This window comes from Rhamphochromis longiceps, linkage group LG2 (assembly GCF_057381845.1).
Source record: "Rhamphochromis longiceps isolate RC_006_pf linkage group LG2, R_longiceps_female_GT1.1, whole genome shotgun sequence".
NCBI lineage: Eukaryota > Metazoa > Chordata > Actinopteri > Cichliformes > Cichlidae > Rhamphochromis > Rhamphochromis longiceps.
Window position 1 is genome coordinate 28,720,515 of NC_140558.1, and position 21,396 is coordinate 28,741,910.

At 39.0% G+C, this 21,396-nt stretch overlaps 1 protein-coding gene across 2 annotated transcripts; it reads right to left on the minus strand.

The window, feature by feature from the left end:
* Nucleotides 1–274: 274 nt before the first annotated feature.
* Nucleotides 275–12,244, minus strand: sncb (synuclein, beta). 2 transcript variants are annotated; one of them, XM_085421598.1, is made up of 6 exons: nucleotides 12,108–12,244; nucleotides 10,971–11,104; nucleotides 6,742–6,771; nucleotides 6,334–6,419; nucleotides 2,562–2,648; nucleotides 275–1,124 (listed from the first exon to the last, which is right to left on the minus strand). In XM_085421598.1, exons 2-6 carry the CDS (start codon nucleotides 11,089–11,091, stop codon nucleotides 1,095–1,097), a joined length of 354 nt encoding a protein of 117 aa, XP_085277724.1. In that variant the 5' UTR covers nucleotides 11,092–11,104; nucleotides 12,108–12,244; the 3' UTR covers nucleotides 275–1,094. The 2 variants fall into 2 exon arrangements, with proteins under 2 accessions (XP_085277724.1, XP_085277730.1); XM_085421604.1 differs by having other exon boundaries at nucleotides 10,971–11,101; nucleotides 12,108–12,241.
* Nucleotides 12,245–21,396: the final 9,152 nt, after the last annotated feature.

Below are 21,396 nucleotides of genomic sequence, written 5' to 3' on the forward strand. Positions count from 1 at the left end.
CAGCTGGATTAACCAAAACAAAACCCACCCAAAGAGGCACGATCAGACTGGAATCCCAAATATGGCACCATTGTGCCAATGGCCAGAGCCTACTCAGCAGATTTTACACATCCTTTAATCAAACCCCAGACAAGAGTGAGCAAAAAAGATAAACATGCGAGGGCGACGCATAATAGATTCTTATTGAGGTCAACTTTAGAAAAGATTTAAAATGCGATGAGCGATCAGCGCAGTAAATGAGTTTGCACATTATTAAACAACGCTAACAAATCTGTATTTTTTAACCTTTTATTTACAGAGGATTTGTATGTCTGGCTTAACATGTAACCCTTTATATTGACAAGTCCTGCAATTTAAAGCACATATTGTTATGACAACCATTATGATTCCAAGACATAATATATTGACTTTAACTTGATAAAATCTTCAGTACACACAAACAAACACACACACACACACACACACACACCCACACAAACAAACAAACGTGTACACTCTGTCAGTTTCTAACAGATAGTTTACTGGAATGATTTCACAAGCAATCATAAAGATACAATGTAAAAAACTCTTACTTCAAGAAACGTTCAAATTAAACTTCCAAAGAAATGCAAAAAGAAAAATAGAATTCCACAAACAGGCATTGTCGACACTTAGGAGGATATTATTGTATTCATATCTGCTTGCAACCGGTCATATTTATTTTTTACCACTCCCAATGTCTCATTGGAAGATGATGAACATCTATTGCACATTTCTAAATACAGATACACACAAGTACAAAGTCACAAGCCCTGGTTCTGGTCTCATTTCATTGGGAGGGAATCAAGGAAATGAGACCGTGAGGACAAATCCTACATCTCAATAAATACCTACACCCAACACATTACATTAAGAACATGACATTTACAATATATAATAATAAAAGATTTGTCTTGAAGGAAGAACATTTTTCAGTGGGAATGCTTGTCTTTTTTATTGTTTTTTTCTTTTTTTTTTGCAACAGGAATATAATTGTAATAGTTTCAGCATTTGTCCTTTTTATTATTAGAAATATTATTGTGCTGCTGGTTGGACGGTGGCTTCGACTGATGCTCTTATGCTTCTGGCTCGTAGTCCTGGCTCTCCTGGGGAAAAGAAGAGCAAGTTTTTTTATGAGGATGGCCAGTAAAATTTGCAGCACACAGAAGCTCTAAAGGTAAATCTACATCTAAAATAATATTCAGCTTTAATGTGATTTAGCAGAATATATGATACAGAGTTTATTAGTCTCAGCAGACGGTAATGATGTCACTTTGTTGAAGCTGAGCTCATCTGTTCCTTCAGTGCTTCTCTCAAGCCTGCAGAGGGCAGCACAACACTGCACTTACATCGAGGACGCGCATCGTGAGCACACTCTCCATATCCTTGCAAGCCTGCACACGCCTCCACCACACATGATCATAAAAAAAATAAATAAATAACACAGCCTCCAACAGTCTTATGTCATCTAATGTATTCACAAAGCCTTGAGTGATACTGGATGACACAGATTTCTTTTCAGATCCTCCCAGTGATGGCTTCGTTCACTCTGCAGCACTCAGACTCCATATTTACAGCAATGCAGGGAGACCCTGACATTACCCACAATGCATGAAGGCAGAGAGCGTCATCACCACACCCATTCAGACCGAGCTTGCACACCGCTGGTGTAGCAAAAGATGGGGGAGGGGAAAGAGACACGGAGGAGGAGGACAAGGATGATACACATCCGTGGAGAAATTCACTTTGAATTTGGATCTCAGGGAACGCCTCGGGTTTACTCCTTTTCCCAACTAGTGCAAGACTCCACTGATGCAAAGGATTATTAAAGTAAACACACAGAATATATTATTATTGGAAATCACATAAAATCTCAAAATAAATCTTATTTCACCCGCTTCAGAAAACGTATATATTCAGTGGCAATAACACAGGATCAGTGCTCTCATACTAGCACGATCAGCCCTTTGACATTATGTACACTGTATGATATTTTTATATGCTACCATCGCTATTTAAAATCTGTACGCAAAGCCATCAGTTCTGCACAGTTTGTCTCGCCCCTGACAGCCAAATTCCAAAAATAACCATCTGTGTCAGATTCACATACCTCCTTCGTGCACACGGACACACACCCAACGCTCAGTGAAAGTAGGTGGTGCTATATTCACTGTACTAGCTGCGTGGCAATTGGCTTGTTAAGTCCTCCGTTATCATTTCCACAGAAAGGAAAAAATTACCTCAGCGTGAGCTGTAGTGTTTGTGTGGGACACAAGTGGAGGGCAAAAGTGGAGTGCCATTGAAATCCAATACAGCTAAAATGTGTATCCATGCAGAGCTCGTGAATACTGATGAACCTCAATCTACGGTAAGTGAATGGACTCATCTCTGCCTGATGTCCACTACTCCACAGTTTTTTTTAAAGGGTTTTACACAAAAATGATCTGTAATGTAATTATAGTCCAATTCAAAAGCTGATTCTTGTGATACTTTGATGACAGAGCAGAGCCATGTGTACACTTTGCGTATTGTAGGCTGATTACCTGCTGGGACTCATCATATGTCTCCCCTTCTGGCTCCAGCATTGCCTCTCCTTGGCCCTCCATGGCCTCCTGCCCATACTCCTCAGGCTAGAAAATGAGACAAACATAAAGAGATACAGAGAAGGAAAGATTTACAGAAACAGAAGCAATCATACAGATACGTCGTCATTAATACACTGTCAACCTATTTTTTTACCATCAGGGAATTCTCAAAAATGACATTTTTTAATGCTCTTTCAAGGCACAGTTAAACTGGTAATAATTAAATCATAAAACGTACTGCAAGTATAGCCGTACAGTACCATTTTTTCTCAATTTTGGTTGTCTGTTCTGCAAAAGACAAGGTTGAGAAAACTACATTTCTTGGTTTGTCCAATTTCTCAATTCTCTGAGGAGTCTAGAAATCACTTCTGAACAATTAGACAACCTTGTGGGATTTCAGCTAACTGAAGAGCTCTATGGGTGACACAATTGCTCTGCCTGACTCACTACTTTGAAACTTTTTAATGGACTGCAATAGAGTTTTCTTTAGATATTTTGTCCCCTACAGATTGACAGAATCCCATAAAAAACATCAATCTGAGTCATATGCTGTGCTTCATGAAACAACCCTGTGACAGTGGTGTGACAGTGTATTGAAGGTAAAAAACTCTTTCTGGAAAGTCAGAACCTTCATAATATAATATAATATAATATAATATAATATAATATAATATAATATAATATAATATAATATAATATAATATAATATAATATAATATAATGACTCCAACAAACAGCCAGAAGCTACAAACAAAACATTTGTCCTGTTAACATATTTAGCCAGTGTTTTCCGTGAAGTAGGGACTTGCTCTATTTTTGAGTGAGATTTGTTTGACAGTGTGAGCATAACATTTAAGAACCCTAAACGAAAATGGTGATCAACTGCTTGAAATGAGCACATTATAAAGAGTATATGCTATATATGAGTTTGTGGCATGATTCTGACTGTAGCTTTTTGGCCATACAGAGCTGTTAGTATGGATTTAAAGTCTTGGTCTTGTTGCAAGTCTATTGCAGACACTGAGCTGTGGGACTGGAGTGTGAGGAAAAGGCTGGCACAGTGTGCAGATAGAAAAGTCCATTAATCTGTCAGTACTTCCTTCTTACGGAACCACCCCGCAGCAGCTTGCACAAACAAAACTGTCTCTTTCTTCCACTTAAAAGTGAATTTCAAAAAAGAATCACTTTCTAAAACAGCCCTTCTCAATGGTGGGTAGTAGTAAACTCACTCAAACAGGAACAAAACAGGAGAAAAATATCAAATTTGATGGGGACTATTTTCAGCTGTGGGGAACACACACCTGAGTGATACTTGTTTGTAAGATCAGATCATTGCTGTTTTGCTTTACCAGCAATAAGAAAAGAAATCTGTATAACACAGGTGTAACACTATGGTTTGTGTGGACATACGACATGTGATGAGTGCTTCTGAGAGCTTTCTTAAACAGATAAAGCTCCACTGAAACAAAGCTAGTGGGTCAGCACCACACATTTATTTTTAAACCCAGCACTAATCAAGTCAATTAGGTCAGGAAAGAACAGCCTGTAATCCTGTGTGCTGTCTCAGGCTTGTTATTGCTGTATGCCCACCAACACGATTAGCATGGTCGAGGTTGCACAATGGGAAAACTATCGCTAGAACAGCCCTAATCAGATGGATCATTGCCTGAGAAAAAGTGAACATGAAATAGACTGTTTGCATCTGTATTTCTGATTGGTCACGAATTTTAATTCAGTCAAGGATAAGACAAGGCAAGGCTTTTGTAAAATGTTATAAAATGTGACACCTGAATGGGTTGTGCAAGGGAAATTTTGTGATTAGAGGCCAACAGAGCCAAAACTGAACTCAAAAAGTAGCTGTGTGCATTTGATCACAGTGTCAACAGTTTAGCAGTCTGTTGTGAGGGTGCTGAAATGAGGAGCTTTATCACTCAGATAACGCCTTCGAGAAGCCTATTAGAGCAGGCTGTCAGATTTACTAGATTAGCGAGTCAGTGGAGAGGGTCCAGCTCTGAGTGATGAAGGCTTAGGACCGGATGAGGACCTCACTGTGTCACTGACAGTCTGACAGAGATAGACAAAATGTCAACATACTGACAGCGCATCTCCAGGTCATTAAAAGGGAAGGAAAACAATAGAAAAGAAGCATCCTAACACAGCATGTGCCACTCAAATGTCCAAACTTTGCTATAAGCAGGTTTCACCGCTGCTGTGTCAAGTCAGCTTGATTTTGTGCCTTTCCTTGCATAATAATATCAGAGTGCCTAAAAAAATGATAAAAGCAGGGGATAGAAGGGGTGACACTGAGGTCAATGGGCAAGAGCATTCGGTGATGTTAGTGGGGGTAGGGCATTAATGGAAAAGCAGTGTTTGCTTTAAGAGAGGTGATAGTCCCACAGAGAGATTGTTTCTGTCATAAGACACCTGAACAGTGATCTGCATCCTTAATAATCATTGAATGCAGCGCTGTGTGCAGAGCAGACTGGAGAAGTCCTCTTCAATGAAATGAGTATATAGCAACAAAGCCCAAGTCTATTTCAGTCATCTCCAGTTTTTTTCTTTTATAATAACTGTATAAAAGCAATTGCCAGTGTAGTATTCATCCTCAGCAGATGGAAAACTATTCCTCTAAACCAAAGACACGAGCAAACTCGTGCAGACAGGAAATATACATTTAGTACAGTGCATGCTTTTGCTGACAGCGGCAGAATGAAACAGTCCAAATGCACACTAGTAATTCTGTTTTGAAGTGACATGCAGATTCATCAGATTTGACCCTGCTGTCTAAATCTGGCTCTGCTGTCATCACGATCCTATCCAGGCTTTTATGAGTGCAACTTGGCGCAAGTTGCCAGCTCTAATTGAGGCATACGTTTGGAACAGATTTTTGTTTTCCACTTGTTTTCCGGCACATGTGCAGACCTAAATAAAGCCGGTCACTTATAAGAGTAAGTTGCTGCATTGTTAGCGCACACTGGGTAGTTTGTCATAATATGAATATCTTTAAGAGTGCACCCTACTAGTAATGCACGTTCAGTTTGATTTACTCATTGAATGCCAAACAACCTGTAAAAACTGTACAGAATTCCTTCTAAAGATATCAAATCTCAGCTTGTGCTCAAAGATCAAATTTCCATAAAAAGCCAGTTTTTCAAAGCAAAGTTAAGTTGGCAGACACACATGGATAAGAGAATGCATCATAGGAAAATTGAGGCTTCCCTACTTTTGGACACTAGAATGATGTCTTCTGCTTTTATTTTCCTTTTTAAGTCCAAGTCTCTTAAGTCCACCAATATTGTAGAAATGAACTGCTGTATTGCAACAATAAAGCTTGATAAAGAATAACATAAAAAGTAAGGTATATCATAAATAAATGTTTTAAGTGTATCCTATTAATCTTATAATGGATGCCTTCTAAATGAAAATGTTATTTTCTTTTTTTTTTATGCTTTATTTTGCAGGAATTATGCAAGCTGAAGTTTTTTTTTTTTTTAATGAAAAAAAAAATCAATTTAAAGACTTATGACATTCATATAATAGTTTAAATTTTTTTTTCCACCACTTGTTGTAATGCAATACTGATCCCACATAAGGCAACAATGCTGTACTCCTAATTCAAGTTCACAGGTAATTTATTTCCTGTGTATTTAAACACTATGCAGTGCTGCTATTCTGCCTCACTGCAGGCAACAAAGCAACGTGTTACACTGTAAGGACGTGCAGCACATACGTTCATGTCAGCTGGGAACTCGTCCTTCTTCACCAAGCCGGTAGCAGCGACGATGTTCCCGACAGCTCCGGTGGTCTTTTCAGCCACTGGAGACACACACACAAACACACACACATAGTGAGAGAGAGAGAGAGAGAGAGAGAGAGAGAGAGAGAGAGAGAGAGAGAGAGAGAGAGAGAGAGAGAGAGAGAGAGAGAGAGAGAGAGAGACAAATGCAGATAGATTAAAAAGATGCATGACTGTGGTCCTCCGTTGCTTCTTATGTCACTACTGGACATAACAACCACTTACACATGACAAATTAGCCGTTTTCCAGTTATCAGTAGTATTTTACTACTGTAATGAAACCAGGCTTCGAACTCCAGTTAACAGAAATTTAAAGAGGTAACGAGCAGATGGGAAACTCACCTGTGCCCACGCTGTCTTTGGCCTTGCTACCTGAATTGAGAAAAAGCAAACTGTAGTCAGAAAAGGCACAGATTCTTTTACAAATAATTAACTATTTGAAGTTTGGAGATTAGTTTTCTTCGTGTGAATGTGTGTGTGCGCATGCGTGTGTAGGTGCTATAACTTTACACTTCTCTGATGCTAATGACAAAAGCAATGCAACAAATGGCTTTAAATGAAATCATCAAAATGATTGTCAAGTCTGAATCTGACTGCCCTTATTATTTGTTAAAATTTGTCATTTTTAAGCGATGTACTTTTCTTTACTACTGAAAAGTTAAAAAAAAAACAAAACAACAACAACAACAAAACAAAAACAAAAACGAAGAGGGCAACGTCTCTGCAACTAGGTAAGCTCAGTGTTTGCCCAGTGATTGCATTGATTTTTTTTTCTTTTTGCATTTGGCAAAATAAAAAAAAACTGGTGACCAACTGTTAAACTGTGGTTGTGTGAAAACCCTTAACTTTTGATAACATAGCGATTGCACAGATCAGCTGGTGGTAAACAACCTCCCTCCAAACAGTTGTGGTGTGACTCAGATTGGCTGCAATCACTCTCAGACAGATTCGCAATTGTTTGCAAATCATTTTTTATCTATTTAATAAAAGCAGTTAGATAAGCAACATGCTACAATCAGCACCGATGAGCGCAACTCATCTGCAACACATCTCTTTTCAGTAGGGCACTCAACCCAGCTGACCGTACTCTGTATATATTCCTATACAGAAGCAATCATTCGTATCATTTTGCAATGAAATCATGGTTCTACAGCAATTACATCACTATTTGTGGAAGATTCTGAGTCTCTGTGTTTGTACATGGCAACAGAGGTGTGATTTTTGATTGTTTATTTGATTTAATTAATTATAACAAATAAATTGCAAACAGTTGCTAACTTGACCACATTTGCAAACTAGCAGCACACTGACTCCCTCCTGTTCCCTTTTTATTGCATCTTGATGCACCAAGATCCCTTTGAAGACAGCAACTGACTGCAGCTGGTCGTCGACGCAACTGTTGCAAAGGCAATGAGATCACAGGTTCACTGCACATGCTTGCACTAATTTGGTCACACTGCAGTCTCCAGCCACTGTTCTCCTACTGTGAGTGTAGCATTATCCACCTGATAGCACAGTTCCTAATATACTGTTCCTCCAGTGCTATATGTCGACATGACAAAAAGCTGCAGTAAGTTCCAGAGTCCAGAAAACCTCTTGTGATAAACTGAAATTGAATTAACATGATTACATTTGGACCATCACCGCCAACCAATTACTTTTCATAAATACTGTAATATCATTTTTGTTTATCTTTCACTGTTTGCCTCAGGTCCTGGAGAACAGTGGTGGCTACAGTAGTCGGGCTTCTTGGTTTATTGTAAGGACTTATTAAACCACAACCAAGCCACTGTTCAGTCCTCTGATCCATATTCTTTGGCAGTTGTCATCCATCTACACGCTGTACTCCATCATGCTATTGGGGCAATCTACTGCAGGCCCCATCCAGTTCTGATCACTCAAGCCCTGTCATCCTCTTTATTGTGCAACAGTCAGTGGACTTATTGGTCCCCGAGGGCCTTTAAAAACCAACAAAAAAGAGCAGAAATAATGAAGTACAGAAGCCACTCTTCAAAAGGCGAGCCTCAAAGCAAAGCATACAGTACATCTGAGTGATGCCTCCATTTAAGTTTGGCTTTGGTAAATTGCAGCTATTGCGCAATGGAGCACAAATGGAAGATAGCTGCAGGTGTGATTGCCAAATGATATTAGAATTATTATTCTTCACAAACTGACTTTGGATATTTTTAGACTACGGATTCAACAAAACATCTGCAACATTTTCCATCATCAGGAAAAAAGGGTTGATAATGATTTCTTGTAGTGTTTAAGTAAAAAAAAGAAAAGAAGGATGGAACAAATTAGCACTAATGAAATGATATAGTTGAAACCGATTACAGATAAACGCTATTTTTTTGAACTGCAAATGTTAGCAAAAGCGATAACTGTGTAAACTAAATTTCCATATGGTCGGACTGATGCTGTGTGACTGCAAGGGTCTGCAAAATAAAAACAGTTTTTAATGTGATGCTGTAAAAAAATACTAATTTGTCATAAAAAAATAGGAAACAGATGCTTTATGAATAGCATCCTATACTATAGGGGTTTCTCTTTCCCACCTCTGCTTGCCTTTCTCAGCCTGACTGCTCAGTTCAGGTGGTTGGGTGGTTTGCAGCTGCAGCAGCAGTAGCAGCTGTCAAAAGGTGGGCCACAGTCCTATTAGATCACTCTTACCCCTCCTCCATGAGGGACTGTCAAGCATATCACATACAGCTTTCTAGGGCACCACCATATTCAACAGCGGCATGTAGAACCACAGAGACACCACAGAAGTGAGCCTTTCCTGCCATTGCGTTAACAAGGACATGATGAAATTGGTTCTGCACATGTTTTGACTACAGTCTGATACGTTTGGTGGTGCTGATCAGTGACAGGGACACTATGCTAAATGTGTAAGATAATGAGATTCCACTGAAATGCGAACACATTTGAGAACCTGTGCTGGATGTGTGCTCGATGTTGTAACCCATCATATTGTTGCGGAATCAATTATACAAGCTGGTGACTGTAAAACAAGCAGGAGGCCTGTCACTGGAAATTTGGTTCCTCTCACAACAACTCAGCAGCTGACAAAATAAATTCCAAGCAGGCCTGCTCCGCGTCTCCTGAGTCACACTGATCTCCCGACTAATACGTAAGTAACTATTTGTCATCACAAACAAGATGGGGAAAGTTGCAAATAAAGACTGCTGAAGTGCACCTGATAAATCACTTTGTCGATCAATGGAAACTCATCAGCAACTCTTTTGATTAACAGCGCGAGTCACTTGTGGCATCCTCTACCAGTCGTGAGGATTTGCTGCTCTTCTCATCTTATGTATTCACACAGAGAACACGTTCTGGTTTTTGGTATGTTGATTAAAAGAAAGCAGCCAATCTGAAGACACCAATGTAAATTTTAGAATAAAAGATCATGGAAACTGTACAACTCAAATGAGTAAAATAAGAACAACTGCTGAAAATGTGACTTTTGATTAATTTTTTTGAGACATTAAATCATCAGATTATCAACAAAAATGCTGGGATATTAAATCTTAACTGACACCAGTACATAATGAATTACACTGATTACTTGAGTAATTTATTAGCACTACCTTTACAGCATAACAGAAAATGATTTAAATGTTTTAAATGTTGAGAAATACCGTATTATCACCCTCCATTGCTACATCTATTTAATTAATGATTGAAACCAAGTGATATAGATTGGGTTAATGATGCAAGCTGCATATCTGACAACTACACTTTAAATCAGCAGACAGATTTGCTCGTTAGTTGCAGGCTGTCAATGACAAGTTAGCCAGCACTGAAAAGCACAAAAAGCAGGCCTGCTCCTCCTAGAGTCTGTTTGTCCCTAGGAGGAGACTGCTGACACTGTTTTACAATCTGCTGCTATCCAATCCACAGGCATGTTGCAGGAGCTGCTCCCACCATCAGCTGCCCCACCCCCACTCCTATTTCCATCTCCTTCCCATAACCTAGACAGGCCACAAGGACACCCAAATTCCTTGTATCACACACTTCTACGTCAGAACGAAATACTTTGAAACAGAGTTCACTACTATTATTCTGCTGAAATTGAGAGTCAGGGCTGGATTACTCATTTTTGATACGCTGTGGTATTTTACACCAAATCGGCTTGCAACATTAGAACAAAAATATCGATCAGCTCAGAGGCTGGCTGGTTCATTATACTGCCGCCACTCAAGTGAACGACACTGGATTTATCAAAGGAAGGCACTTGGATGCACTTTCTGCACACAATGAGCTATGGATAGCTGTAATATTGTCCCTTAACTGTGAACTGAGAACAAACAAAGACAAACATATATAGGCGAACAATGCATTCAGCCTCCTGCTTGTTTGTTTCCTGTATAAGAGATTTACACAGTTAGTAAGAAGAGCTACTGTATAATTGAAGCATTTGATTCAGGATGTATACTGCATGATCTAAGTCATAAAATATTCCTTGAGCTTTTCTACAGCTGCTCCTGCATGTAGCGGGACGATAACAGGCGTGTGTACAATTTGCATGCAAATAATCTGCAAGCATACATTTGTGATCATCTTACCTACAAACATGACTCCTTCCTTTGTCTTTTCAGCAGCAACTGCAACTCCTTCCTTGGTCTTCTCTGCAGCCACAGCCATCCCCTCTTTCGCTTTAGACAAACCCTTCATAAACACATCCATCTTGGCCAAGCTACTGTGGAGAGAAGCACCATTAGCTGATGTCAGTCAATGTGCAGCCTTTGTCTTATTTATACACATTTAAAGCCTCATTATTAATACGGGAGGGTAATTATTTTATTCCCATCCATTTTTTATGAACCTTTATATATTCCAGTCTAATATTAGAGCATACATTATGAGAAGAGAAGGCAGCACCGCCTCCTGTGGTGGATCGTGACAGCCACACTCCAGCCAACAGGCTGTAGTAAAAACCTTCTGTTCACTCATGCATTCAACCCCATTTTTCTCCCCCTCACACCCTCCTCGATGCATGAAATATTCAGAGGTAAAAATATTTCAATGAAATGGTTAACCCAGCAGGCAACTCATTAATTATTGCTCGTCTGTAACGCTACTCTTAGTAGCAGAAAGATGACAGGATGACTGCGCCGGGCCCCCTTTTTTAAAGGACTGCACGGCGTATTACGATAGAAGGTGGCATCTATTTCCAAGAGCTACATGGCGTTGCTGGGGGAAGGGAAACGCGGTGTAAGATAGGATTTCTGCACGAATAACGGTTTTAGCGACGAATTGTGTGGTGTGGAAGCGATACGAGGCTGCCCGATTACACGCGGGGGGCACATCGCGATGAAGCAGACTAACAGCTGGTATTCTTCATTCTGGCATTACACACGTCCCTCCGAGTCCCATCCTGGATGCTGCAGGTCAAGGATGCAACAATGATTAAAATATGCACCAGTTCACGTCGACCGATTCCCACGTTCACATTCCGCCCCTGTCTTTTGTGTCTTTTGTACGTGCATTATCTTCCACGTACAAACAAACAGTACACAGAAAAAAAAAATATCACGATCATTACTAGTATTTTTTTTTTTAATGCATTTAATAGTATTTCAAGCACGGTGCAAACATTCCAGTGACGACGCTCACATACATGGCTCTCAAACGGAGGTGACCTCTATATGTTCAGGAATAATAATAATACTGGATTAAGCAGTAGAAAAACGTGTTCTTACCTATTTACAAATAGCCTTCGACTTGTCCCCTTCTGATACAGTCGAGTCAAACTACCGTCTAAATGGGAGATATCTTCAAATGATCACTAGGTGGGCCTTCCTCGGGCAGATCTCCACCAACAGGGACGGCCCCCTTCACAGTGCGGCTGAGACGATCACGCCCCCCCACACCCCCCTCCCCCTCTCCTCTCTCCACCATTGCCTATTGATCCCCTCATGTGTCACAGCAAGGAAAAAAGGGCCACTCCACGTTACCTCGCCCACTTTTTTTGCAATAGTTACACCATGTGTCATTAGGACAATAAATACATGAAAATCTACGTTTCTTCTCTGGACATACTACATACTCTGCTGAGCATATCCATCTATCTATCTATCTATCTATCTATCTATCTATCTATCTATCTATCACTTTCTGTTTGTGAACTTTTATTAAATGAAAAACTGCTAGAGCTCAGTTTTTCTATAGCTGGTCTCCATTTTTGATTTAACTGCTGGAACATCTCACCTTCCACTTATCCAAGAGCCATTCTGACTTGTATTAATACCCAGTTAACAATCGCCAGAATATGTTTTTAATCCCCTATAAATTACACATCTTTAACATAAAGAACAAGACAATATGATGCAAATTTCAGTGGATTAAATAATAACATGGCTAATCAAATACAATTTGAATATTAAAAATTAGTTATATGAAAAAAAAAAAAATAAAACTTTTGCTTATCTGTTGTTTTTTCTATATGTTAAGCAGAGGCACCATTGTCTTATATATTTTGGATGCAATTAACCTGCAAATTTAAGAATCTGCTATAATCTTACCGGAAAATGGTAGGTTTGACCCATTTTAATATATGAGCTTTATATATGGGATGATCGTGGCTCAAGAGTTGGGAGTTCTCCTTGTAATCGGAAGGTTGCCGGTTCGAGCCTTGGCTCGGACAGTCTTAGCTGTTGTGTCCTTGGGCAAGACACTTCACCTGTTGCCTACTGGTGGTGGTCAGAGGGCCCGGTGGCGCCAGTGTCCGGCAGCCTCGCCTCTGTCAGTGCGCCCCAGGGCAGCTGTGGCTACAATGTAGCTTGCCATCACCTGTGTGTGAATGGGTGGATGACTGGATATGTAAAGCGCTTTGGGGTCCTTAGGGACTAGTAAAGCGCTATATAAATATTTACCATATAATATGTCGAAATATTTCTTATGCAATGTGCATGCCTTTGTACTCTTATTTGTACTGTTTAAACTATAACATGTACCCGAAGTGTTTTATTTGCTATACTGCACACCACAGTCTGGCATATAACCATTTAAAATGCCTTAAGTGACAAATGTAACCACATATTGTGCTTTATGGATTTCTGCAACTTCAGCTGTAACTGTTTTCTGCATTCAGCTCACTTACAGTAATCTCAGATTATCTCAGATAGATAAGACTAGACTCTTGTCTGTAATCTAACCATTTCTTTGGCATATTGGCATGCTATGTGCAACACGAGTGTGATATCAGGGTGATACCACTTTGTGCGAGAGGTAGGGGTGGACTGATTCATGGTGATGCTTAATGAGATCGTGCCCTATTTACCAGAAACATAAAGAATAAAGTTAATGATATTCTCAGAAGTAAAACATTTTTTATGTAGAACTAATTACTGTGAAAAGTAACTCAACAGGACGACTATCACGCGTGTCTTAGTATAACAGTTTTTTTTTTCCATTTAATTCAATTATTTTTTATTTTATCATGGATGTTCGGATTTTATGACTACAGCAAAAGATCCTCAGCCAATCAGAGTCACGATGACCTCAGATGGACTCGTGATTTTCCTCGAGCAGTATATTATATTTAGGCAATTCACAGGCACAATTTAGGGGGGAAGGGGTTAAACACCACCCCTCCCCTTTTACCCCCCTTTCTGACGTATTTGCGCTGACGCGATTCATGTTGTAATGGGAGAAAGATTGCGAAATCCTCCTCCCCCCTCCTTCATCCCGAGAACCCCCCAACCCCCATTCTGAGGAAATCCCACATAGCCGCATCTCTTTGAATCGTCCAGCTCTCTCACGTTTGTTCTCGGCTGTGGCTTGTGTGAGAAGGTGACCCATAAAGAGCCCGCAACGCATAATCAAACAGTAAGGTTATCTCCTCCCACAACTTACGAACTACACCATTTAATGTGCGATCTACTCCTCAGTTTTAAAAAACAAACAAATAAATAAAATCCTGTCCTTATGTTCAAGAGTCACGGGACGGTGCTGTCCGTGGTGCTGAAGGGAATCTCTGTCCATGGTGCTGAGCTGCTTCAGTCAGTATTGACACAGCCCCGGAGGACGTGGTGCAACATAAAAGAGGATATAAACCCCCTTCCAATCATCCACAAACAGACTTCAATCATTTTTACATACAGTCAGCCCAGATGTCTTTTTCTCCATTTTGCTTTCAGCCTCAGAGGCTGAGCAGAGGAACTCACATGTTGGTTTCAGCACATGGCTGTTTGTAAATGTAAGCCACATCTGCCCTCTTGTGGTCTTAAGGACATTTTCAGCAGCAAACATCTAGGCTGTAGGAATAATTAGCATGTACATTTAAAATAAAAGTATGTAAGCAAGTTACATTCAGCATTAACAGTTTGTTACAGATCACTGGAAGGCAGCTTTTAAAAAATTGTTCTGGTAAAATAGATGTCACTCTGTGGTGTGTAAAAATAAAAGCTTAGATTTTGCAGTTCATGTCCAAATATCCACAACAAGAAAGAAAGAAAGAAAGAAAGAAAGAAAGAAAGAAAGAAAGAAAGAAAGAAAGAAAGAAAGAAAGAAAGAAAGAAATCCAGTTCTTTCAGGTAAATCAAACCAAAGAATTAAGGTGGCTTTTTTTTTACACTAAGTGTTTATAACAAGTGAACATGTTGTTTTCATAATACAGTTTATGCAGTTACATCTGTTTCTATGGCTTTCTACTGGCTTCATGCATCACAGCCACTGGACACAGCTGAGCCCCAAACACAGAGAGCAGCACAACTTGAGATTCATCTCTTCAAAGAGAAGACGGTTTTGTTGGAGTTGGCAGATTTGAGGCAAGGCTCTTTTTTTTAAAGTCCCTGAAGGCTTTATAAAAGTTACCAAATCAACTGACACAGTCAATAAAATGCACAGAGAGGATTTAAGTCAGGTCATATGGCTGATACATGTTTCTTATAACAATGGAAGTGATCATTACTAACAATGTATGTCAGTACTGATCATTTAGTGATTCATATACACTCATATACCTTCTAAAATGACTCATCATCAATCTAACATGTTTGGTTCATGGCTATTAGCATCCAGCAACTGTTATTTCATGCTGACTTGACAGATTTGGTCTGTTGTTGCAATAATTAATTATTTTTAAATACAAAAGCTAATCAGTGCCGCTTGAGCTGTGATGCTAACAGATACAGTCAGACTGGGACTGCGAACAGATTTCACATCTGTGATCGTGGTGACTAATGACTGTAGGCGTACTGTTAAAACGGATGCTGAGATTTAAGACCTGCCACTCAACCATACAGGAAAAGACACAGATGCCCCTGTCGTTTAAGCTCACAATAAGGTAGGCACAATGACATTAAGAACTTGTTAATTTCAGTTAATTTCTTTTTTTAAATTAAAATATTAACTTTTAACATGTTTTTCTTCCACAATTGTTACTTGTTTTGTTATGGACTGATTTTCATTTTCAAGCCCCCCCCCCCCCCCCCCCCCCACACACACACATGAAAACCCCCAATCAACCAAGCAAAAAACAAAACAAGACAAAACAATAGAACATATAAAAGAAAATAATTACCCGATGTAGGACCTTACCTGAGTTTTTCCGTGTTTTGATTACTTGATAGCAAAACTGATGCAACTTCCTAAATGATGAATGTATTATTAATATTAGATTTCTGCAAATTGAACCAATTAAAGACTGAGTGTGAGGGGTTGTACACCTGTGATCTGGAGTGAAACCTGAAGATCTGGGTTCCCTGGGAAGGTGTCTGTTTTGCTTTTTTGTTAATCCAGCTTTGCTCAGTTATCCCAGTAAACACATCACGGTTGGATATACCCCTGATTGGCTCCCCTCAGTGAAAACTTCTGAAAACCCTTCCAGTTAACAGCACTTTAATGAACAGCAGCATGTAAAGTCTCCTCTCGGTAGGTTTACCGTATTTAAATAGGAGGAGCTTGCTGTTTGTTGCTAATAAGGGTCCAGTGTTCAGCTTTTGTGAACATGTTTTTTTCCAATCCATTTAACAAATGCCCCTTTACTACACCACATTACCTCGCACGACACTTTCAAGAAAACAGCTCTCATCCTTCGCTGCAGTTTATCTGAATTCAGAATCGTGGAAATTGAATAATATCTGCTCCTTAGCCTGTAAATGTTGCAGAAGACATGCTCACTGCACTGTAATCCCTAACAGTTGTTCTAGCTCATAACTAATAAGCTCATAACACTCAAATGTCGTTTTGTAGTTGAGCAAACTATAAAGTATTGAGCTCTGTTGGCTTTTATGCAGCTTTAATTGAATAGGGCTCAATATTTTTTAGCTAAATTTTTTTGGAACGCTCAAAAAGTTTAAGAAGCATATATTAGTGACGTTCTGGTGGGTGGAGTCTTGTCGCTCCCTCAGGAAAGCTTAGTCAGCCATCTTGAATTTACCTTGATACGGGGAAGTTTTGGCCAGCCCGTGTGGATTAAGAGTCCCCAACTTCAACCCACCACCTTATTTTTTTTCATCAACTGCCCTAAATTTGGTAAGTCTAACGTGTTTTTGTTTTGTTTAAATTTAATTTCGATAAACATTCTTTTTTATTTTTTACTGGAAATATATTCGTACTTTGTGCACAGTGACTGTTTGTTATAAATGAATTCGAATCCAAGTAATTGTAATTTTAGAAGTTTTCTAATGTGACAAATACGTAATGTTATTTCAAATTAGAATGATGTAACGTTTTGGCGGTTTTCCGTGGGGGACAACATTTCCCATAATGCATTGTATTCTTGCCCGGGAAGTTGACGGTGGCAGTTCTAGCTCCATGCATTTGAACTTTCTACTAAAACTTTCCACTGGTTGTCGTATTCGCCGGTAATGTACGTGCGTATTGTGAGTATACTTATTTCAATAAGTGTCCGTGTTACACAGTCAGTAGTTTACGCTGTTGAGCTGTGTGTGTGTGCTAGCATGAAGCGAACAATAATAAACAACATGAGTGTGTTATCATGATGGTAATTAGACACGTTTGTATTTTTTCGTAGTCTCAAATGTGTGGTTGTGAGATAATCTCGAAATCCTTTTAACAGTTTAGAGGGGTATTCCACTAAGCGAGCTCTACAAGTCAAGGCTTGCGGAAAAATGCATCGCCTGATTCAGCCTAACATTATACACTGGTCGAACTCGGTGCTACGAACGAAGTTCAGCTAAATTGTTCGCGCTAATTCGACAAGGCTCAACCAGCCAGACTGAGGCGCCTCCTTGACACCTTTAAGCCAGACCCTATCGATCTTTGCTAGATAAATTGAAATGAAATGAAAATAAAGAGCCGCGTTCTGCTCCCAGGCTAAGAAAGAATCATTGATGCAGACTGTGCGGATCACAAATACTCCCTAACCTGTAAGGCTGGGGTGTCCAAACTTTTTTCACTGAGGGCTACTTACTAGAAATTAGGTAAATAACCTTAACTTTAGTGTATTAAAGTGTATTAAAGATCACAAAATCACTTAAAAGTGGTCGAATATGTTATATTGTTGAATATAATTAAAGACAAAACTGCTTTCATCACAGCTTTCCATAAATGGATCTTTATTGATTCATTCAGAAAAAGCTTTGGTAGCTTATTTTCAGAACAGCAGCCTCAGATTTCTTCTTAGACAGAAGATTTACAGCACAGAGAAAAAACAATAAAAGGGAAAATAGGACGGGTAAATTTCAAGTTTGTTATTTAAGTTATTAAGCTTAGCAACACACCTATCAACATTAGTTTGAAACGGTTAACATTAACAGACTGAACTGGACTTAATAACAGGAGTGCATATAATCTTAGTAAATTATTGTAGTGAGTATCAGCTGCGCTGGGTATGTAAATCGGGCCATCCAGCTGCGGTGCTGATTCGACGTCACTCGTGCCAAAAATCCGGACAAATGTCACTTGATCAAGGAGCAGATCTGCATCAGATGAGATCAGCTGACTACTTGTGTGTGTGTGCTGTGCAAAAAATGTTTTTGAACATTAATAAGTCGTCTTTGTGCACATATTGTTTACAGATATCAGACTGCAAAGAGCGCTACAGAGAGTCAACATTTCACCAGTTGTCAGTGGGTGAGTTTTATAATTTGTGTCCCAATTTAAATAAAAAATAAATACAAAGAAACTAGAGAATTTTGCCTTGAATTATTCAAAATTTTTAGATTTTTTTTGGGTTACCCTTCTAGATTGACAGGTTTAGCCCGTTACACAAAAAGTTTGGACACCCCTGATCTATAACAATGACAATCAGAACATGGCTATCCAACACTTTGTTTTTACTCTGCATTTGTGTAAATACTATTCTAATAGATATTGTGTGTTCATCTAGGAACAGCATGATGTAAATACAAGACGGGCCCTCGTCCTTCGTGCACTTCCTGTGTACCTGCGTGAAGATGCCTCCACGTTATTCAGGACTTGTGATGTAAGTGTACTGGCCTCAGCATCAACCATATGACATCGCTCAGAACTCAAGGAGAACCAGGGTGTATATCAGGAAGGATGTTCAACACAGTCCTCATCTGACTTGTTTTCTCCCATATATCAACTATTGTTGAATAAGATTGCAAGAAGATTGTTACGCATAAACCAGAAAACATGAAAATAGTTGAAAGATTATTATACAAAAAAAATCTGCAGATAAAAACTATCTCCCTTTTTAAAATTCAAGTGTTCTATTTTTTTGGAGGTGCCATGTTGTGGTCAGAGAAATGTTTGGTAAATAACAAAAACAAATATCTTGGCATATATTTATTATTGAAAACATTTATTTACACATATGTTTTGAAACCAAACCCAAATTAAGATTATTGTAATGCATCATGATGTATCGCAATATCAAATTAAATCGTTGACATTATAATCCTAAAAGAAACGTGCGACTTATGAAGATTCACACCTCTAATCAATAGCATGATTTGTGTCCTTGTGGGGCTGAACTCATTCTTGTATTATTTTTGTTTTGCAGTCAGCAGATGGTCCAGACCTCACTGACACTCCTGTGGCTCTGCTGACAGTTGTCACGGATGACACTACTGATTCGGCCCTCTTCAGTCCCGAAAGCATCTGCATTGTCGTTGAGGATGAAATACTTGTGAATGGTCCCACAAATCTGGCTGAGTCATTTCTCCTGCTCTTTGGGTACATCTATGCATTAGACCTACAATACCCAAAGAAACTTGAGCTTACATTCACATTTATCCAGAAGGTTGTGATGTGCCTTGAGGACAACAAACCACTGAAAGGGCGTCTACTGATGCTGAAGAATGATTTGTTCAATGAGTGAATCACTCAGAATGGACTACTTGTTAAGCTGAGTATTGAGGAAGCTTTTTTGTTTGTTTTTTTCCTAATCATTTGCCTCTTCTACCTCACATTTAAGATGAATGACTGTTCAGTTCACTATTCATGTTTAATGTTCTGTTGCCTAATACGTAAATGCACTGCCTTGATGTTTGTTCCCTATAAGTACAGCAGTGGAAACCAGTACTGTTTTTTTTATGTATTTTTAAAAAAGAAAGTGAGCTGCAGCTGTCAAGGTACAGTAAGTGTTAAATGCATCAATGTTCTAATAGCTGCAATTGCTGTTAATACTGAAAATGTTATTGAATTTTAGAATTGAGATGGAGACCCTTGGAGTCTTTTTCTCTTGTTTTATTTATGAAGCACTTTTTTATGAGTGAGCTCTGTTGTTTGTGCCTTTTTAAAAGCACATTGTGTTTAATAAAAAGTTGTTAAATTGTTAGTGTTGTTACTTTCATGTTTTCTAACACTTTTAGCTGATTATAATTTACTGGGTAAACAGTTTAGAATTATTTGTAAGTGTATTTCCCACAGTATTTTAAAAAATATTGAAGATTTTAAGTGTTATTTCCCATATTATAAGTTAGAAAATATGAAAAAGTTTGAGTTTATTTCCCACATCGTATGAGTTGCAATATGTAAAATATTTTGAGTGTATTTCCCACCTTAATTAAGTTGAAAAAATTGAACATTTTGAGTTTATTACTCCCTAATTATAAGTTGAGGAATATCAACATTTATGAGTTAACACTGAGGTAATTTAAGGCAACTGCAACTATAATTTTTATTTTAGTTAAACTTAAAACTTTTAAAAACATCACTAAAAAATTGTTGTGTAATCTGTTACACAACAATTTTTGAGTTCTGTGAACTTATTAGGTTTTACAGTGTGCTCGCAGAACATTGTGTTTGTACAGCTTTAGTGCCCACAAGTTTATGTGAATGAGTAGCAGGCCGTGTTTGAAGTAGACTGTGCAAGCGCTACAGACCCAGCAGGCCAAAAATAAAGGTGACTCACCATGCGTTATATCCTGCGAAATAAATTGTGACATAAAATGTTCTCTGTGTGCAGCTCCAAAATCGCTAGCACAGTCAGATTTCTCAGCCTCAGTGGGCAGCGGGCCTTTCAGCCCCCAGTGAACCCGGCTTCTTTACGACTCCAGCTCCTGCACGATGCTTTTCCTTTTACAGAGCCATTGAGTAGAGTCAGTCAGTCACGGCAAGCATTATATAATTCTAATCAATCTAAGTAATAAAATGTTGACATAGACTGAGGCCACCATGCAGTTGAAATTTACAGCTGTTTAGACTGCAAGTCATTTCCCTATGGCATGCGCCTACATGCTGCATCCGCCTTCTCAAGCTGAGTGAAAATAAAAGACTGCATGTGAAAGTCTTCAATTCTGAGTTTTACTCCTTCTTTGAAGCAGCTGTGAATGACTGTGTACATTTACCGCATTGGATATTTTGTAGTCTGCCACAAACTGTCAGTAAAAAAAAAGTAGGAGTGTTTGCTGTGGGTCTCTGAGTCAAGAAAAAAAAGCTTGATGTTTTTAAGAATGATGAATAAATTTACGAAGCAGAGTGGCAACACCTCTAGGTGGCAGCAGAGACTGTTTGTCTTCTCAAGGGCTGTGATTACTATTCCCGGCACTAACCAGGGAGCATATCAGCTCAGGACATGCATGAATCGATTCATTCTAATGTATATGCGCCGTT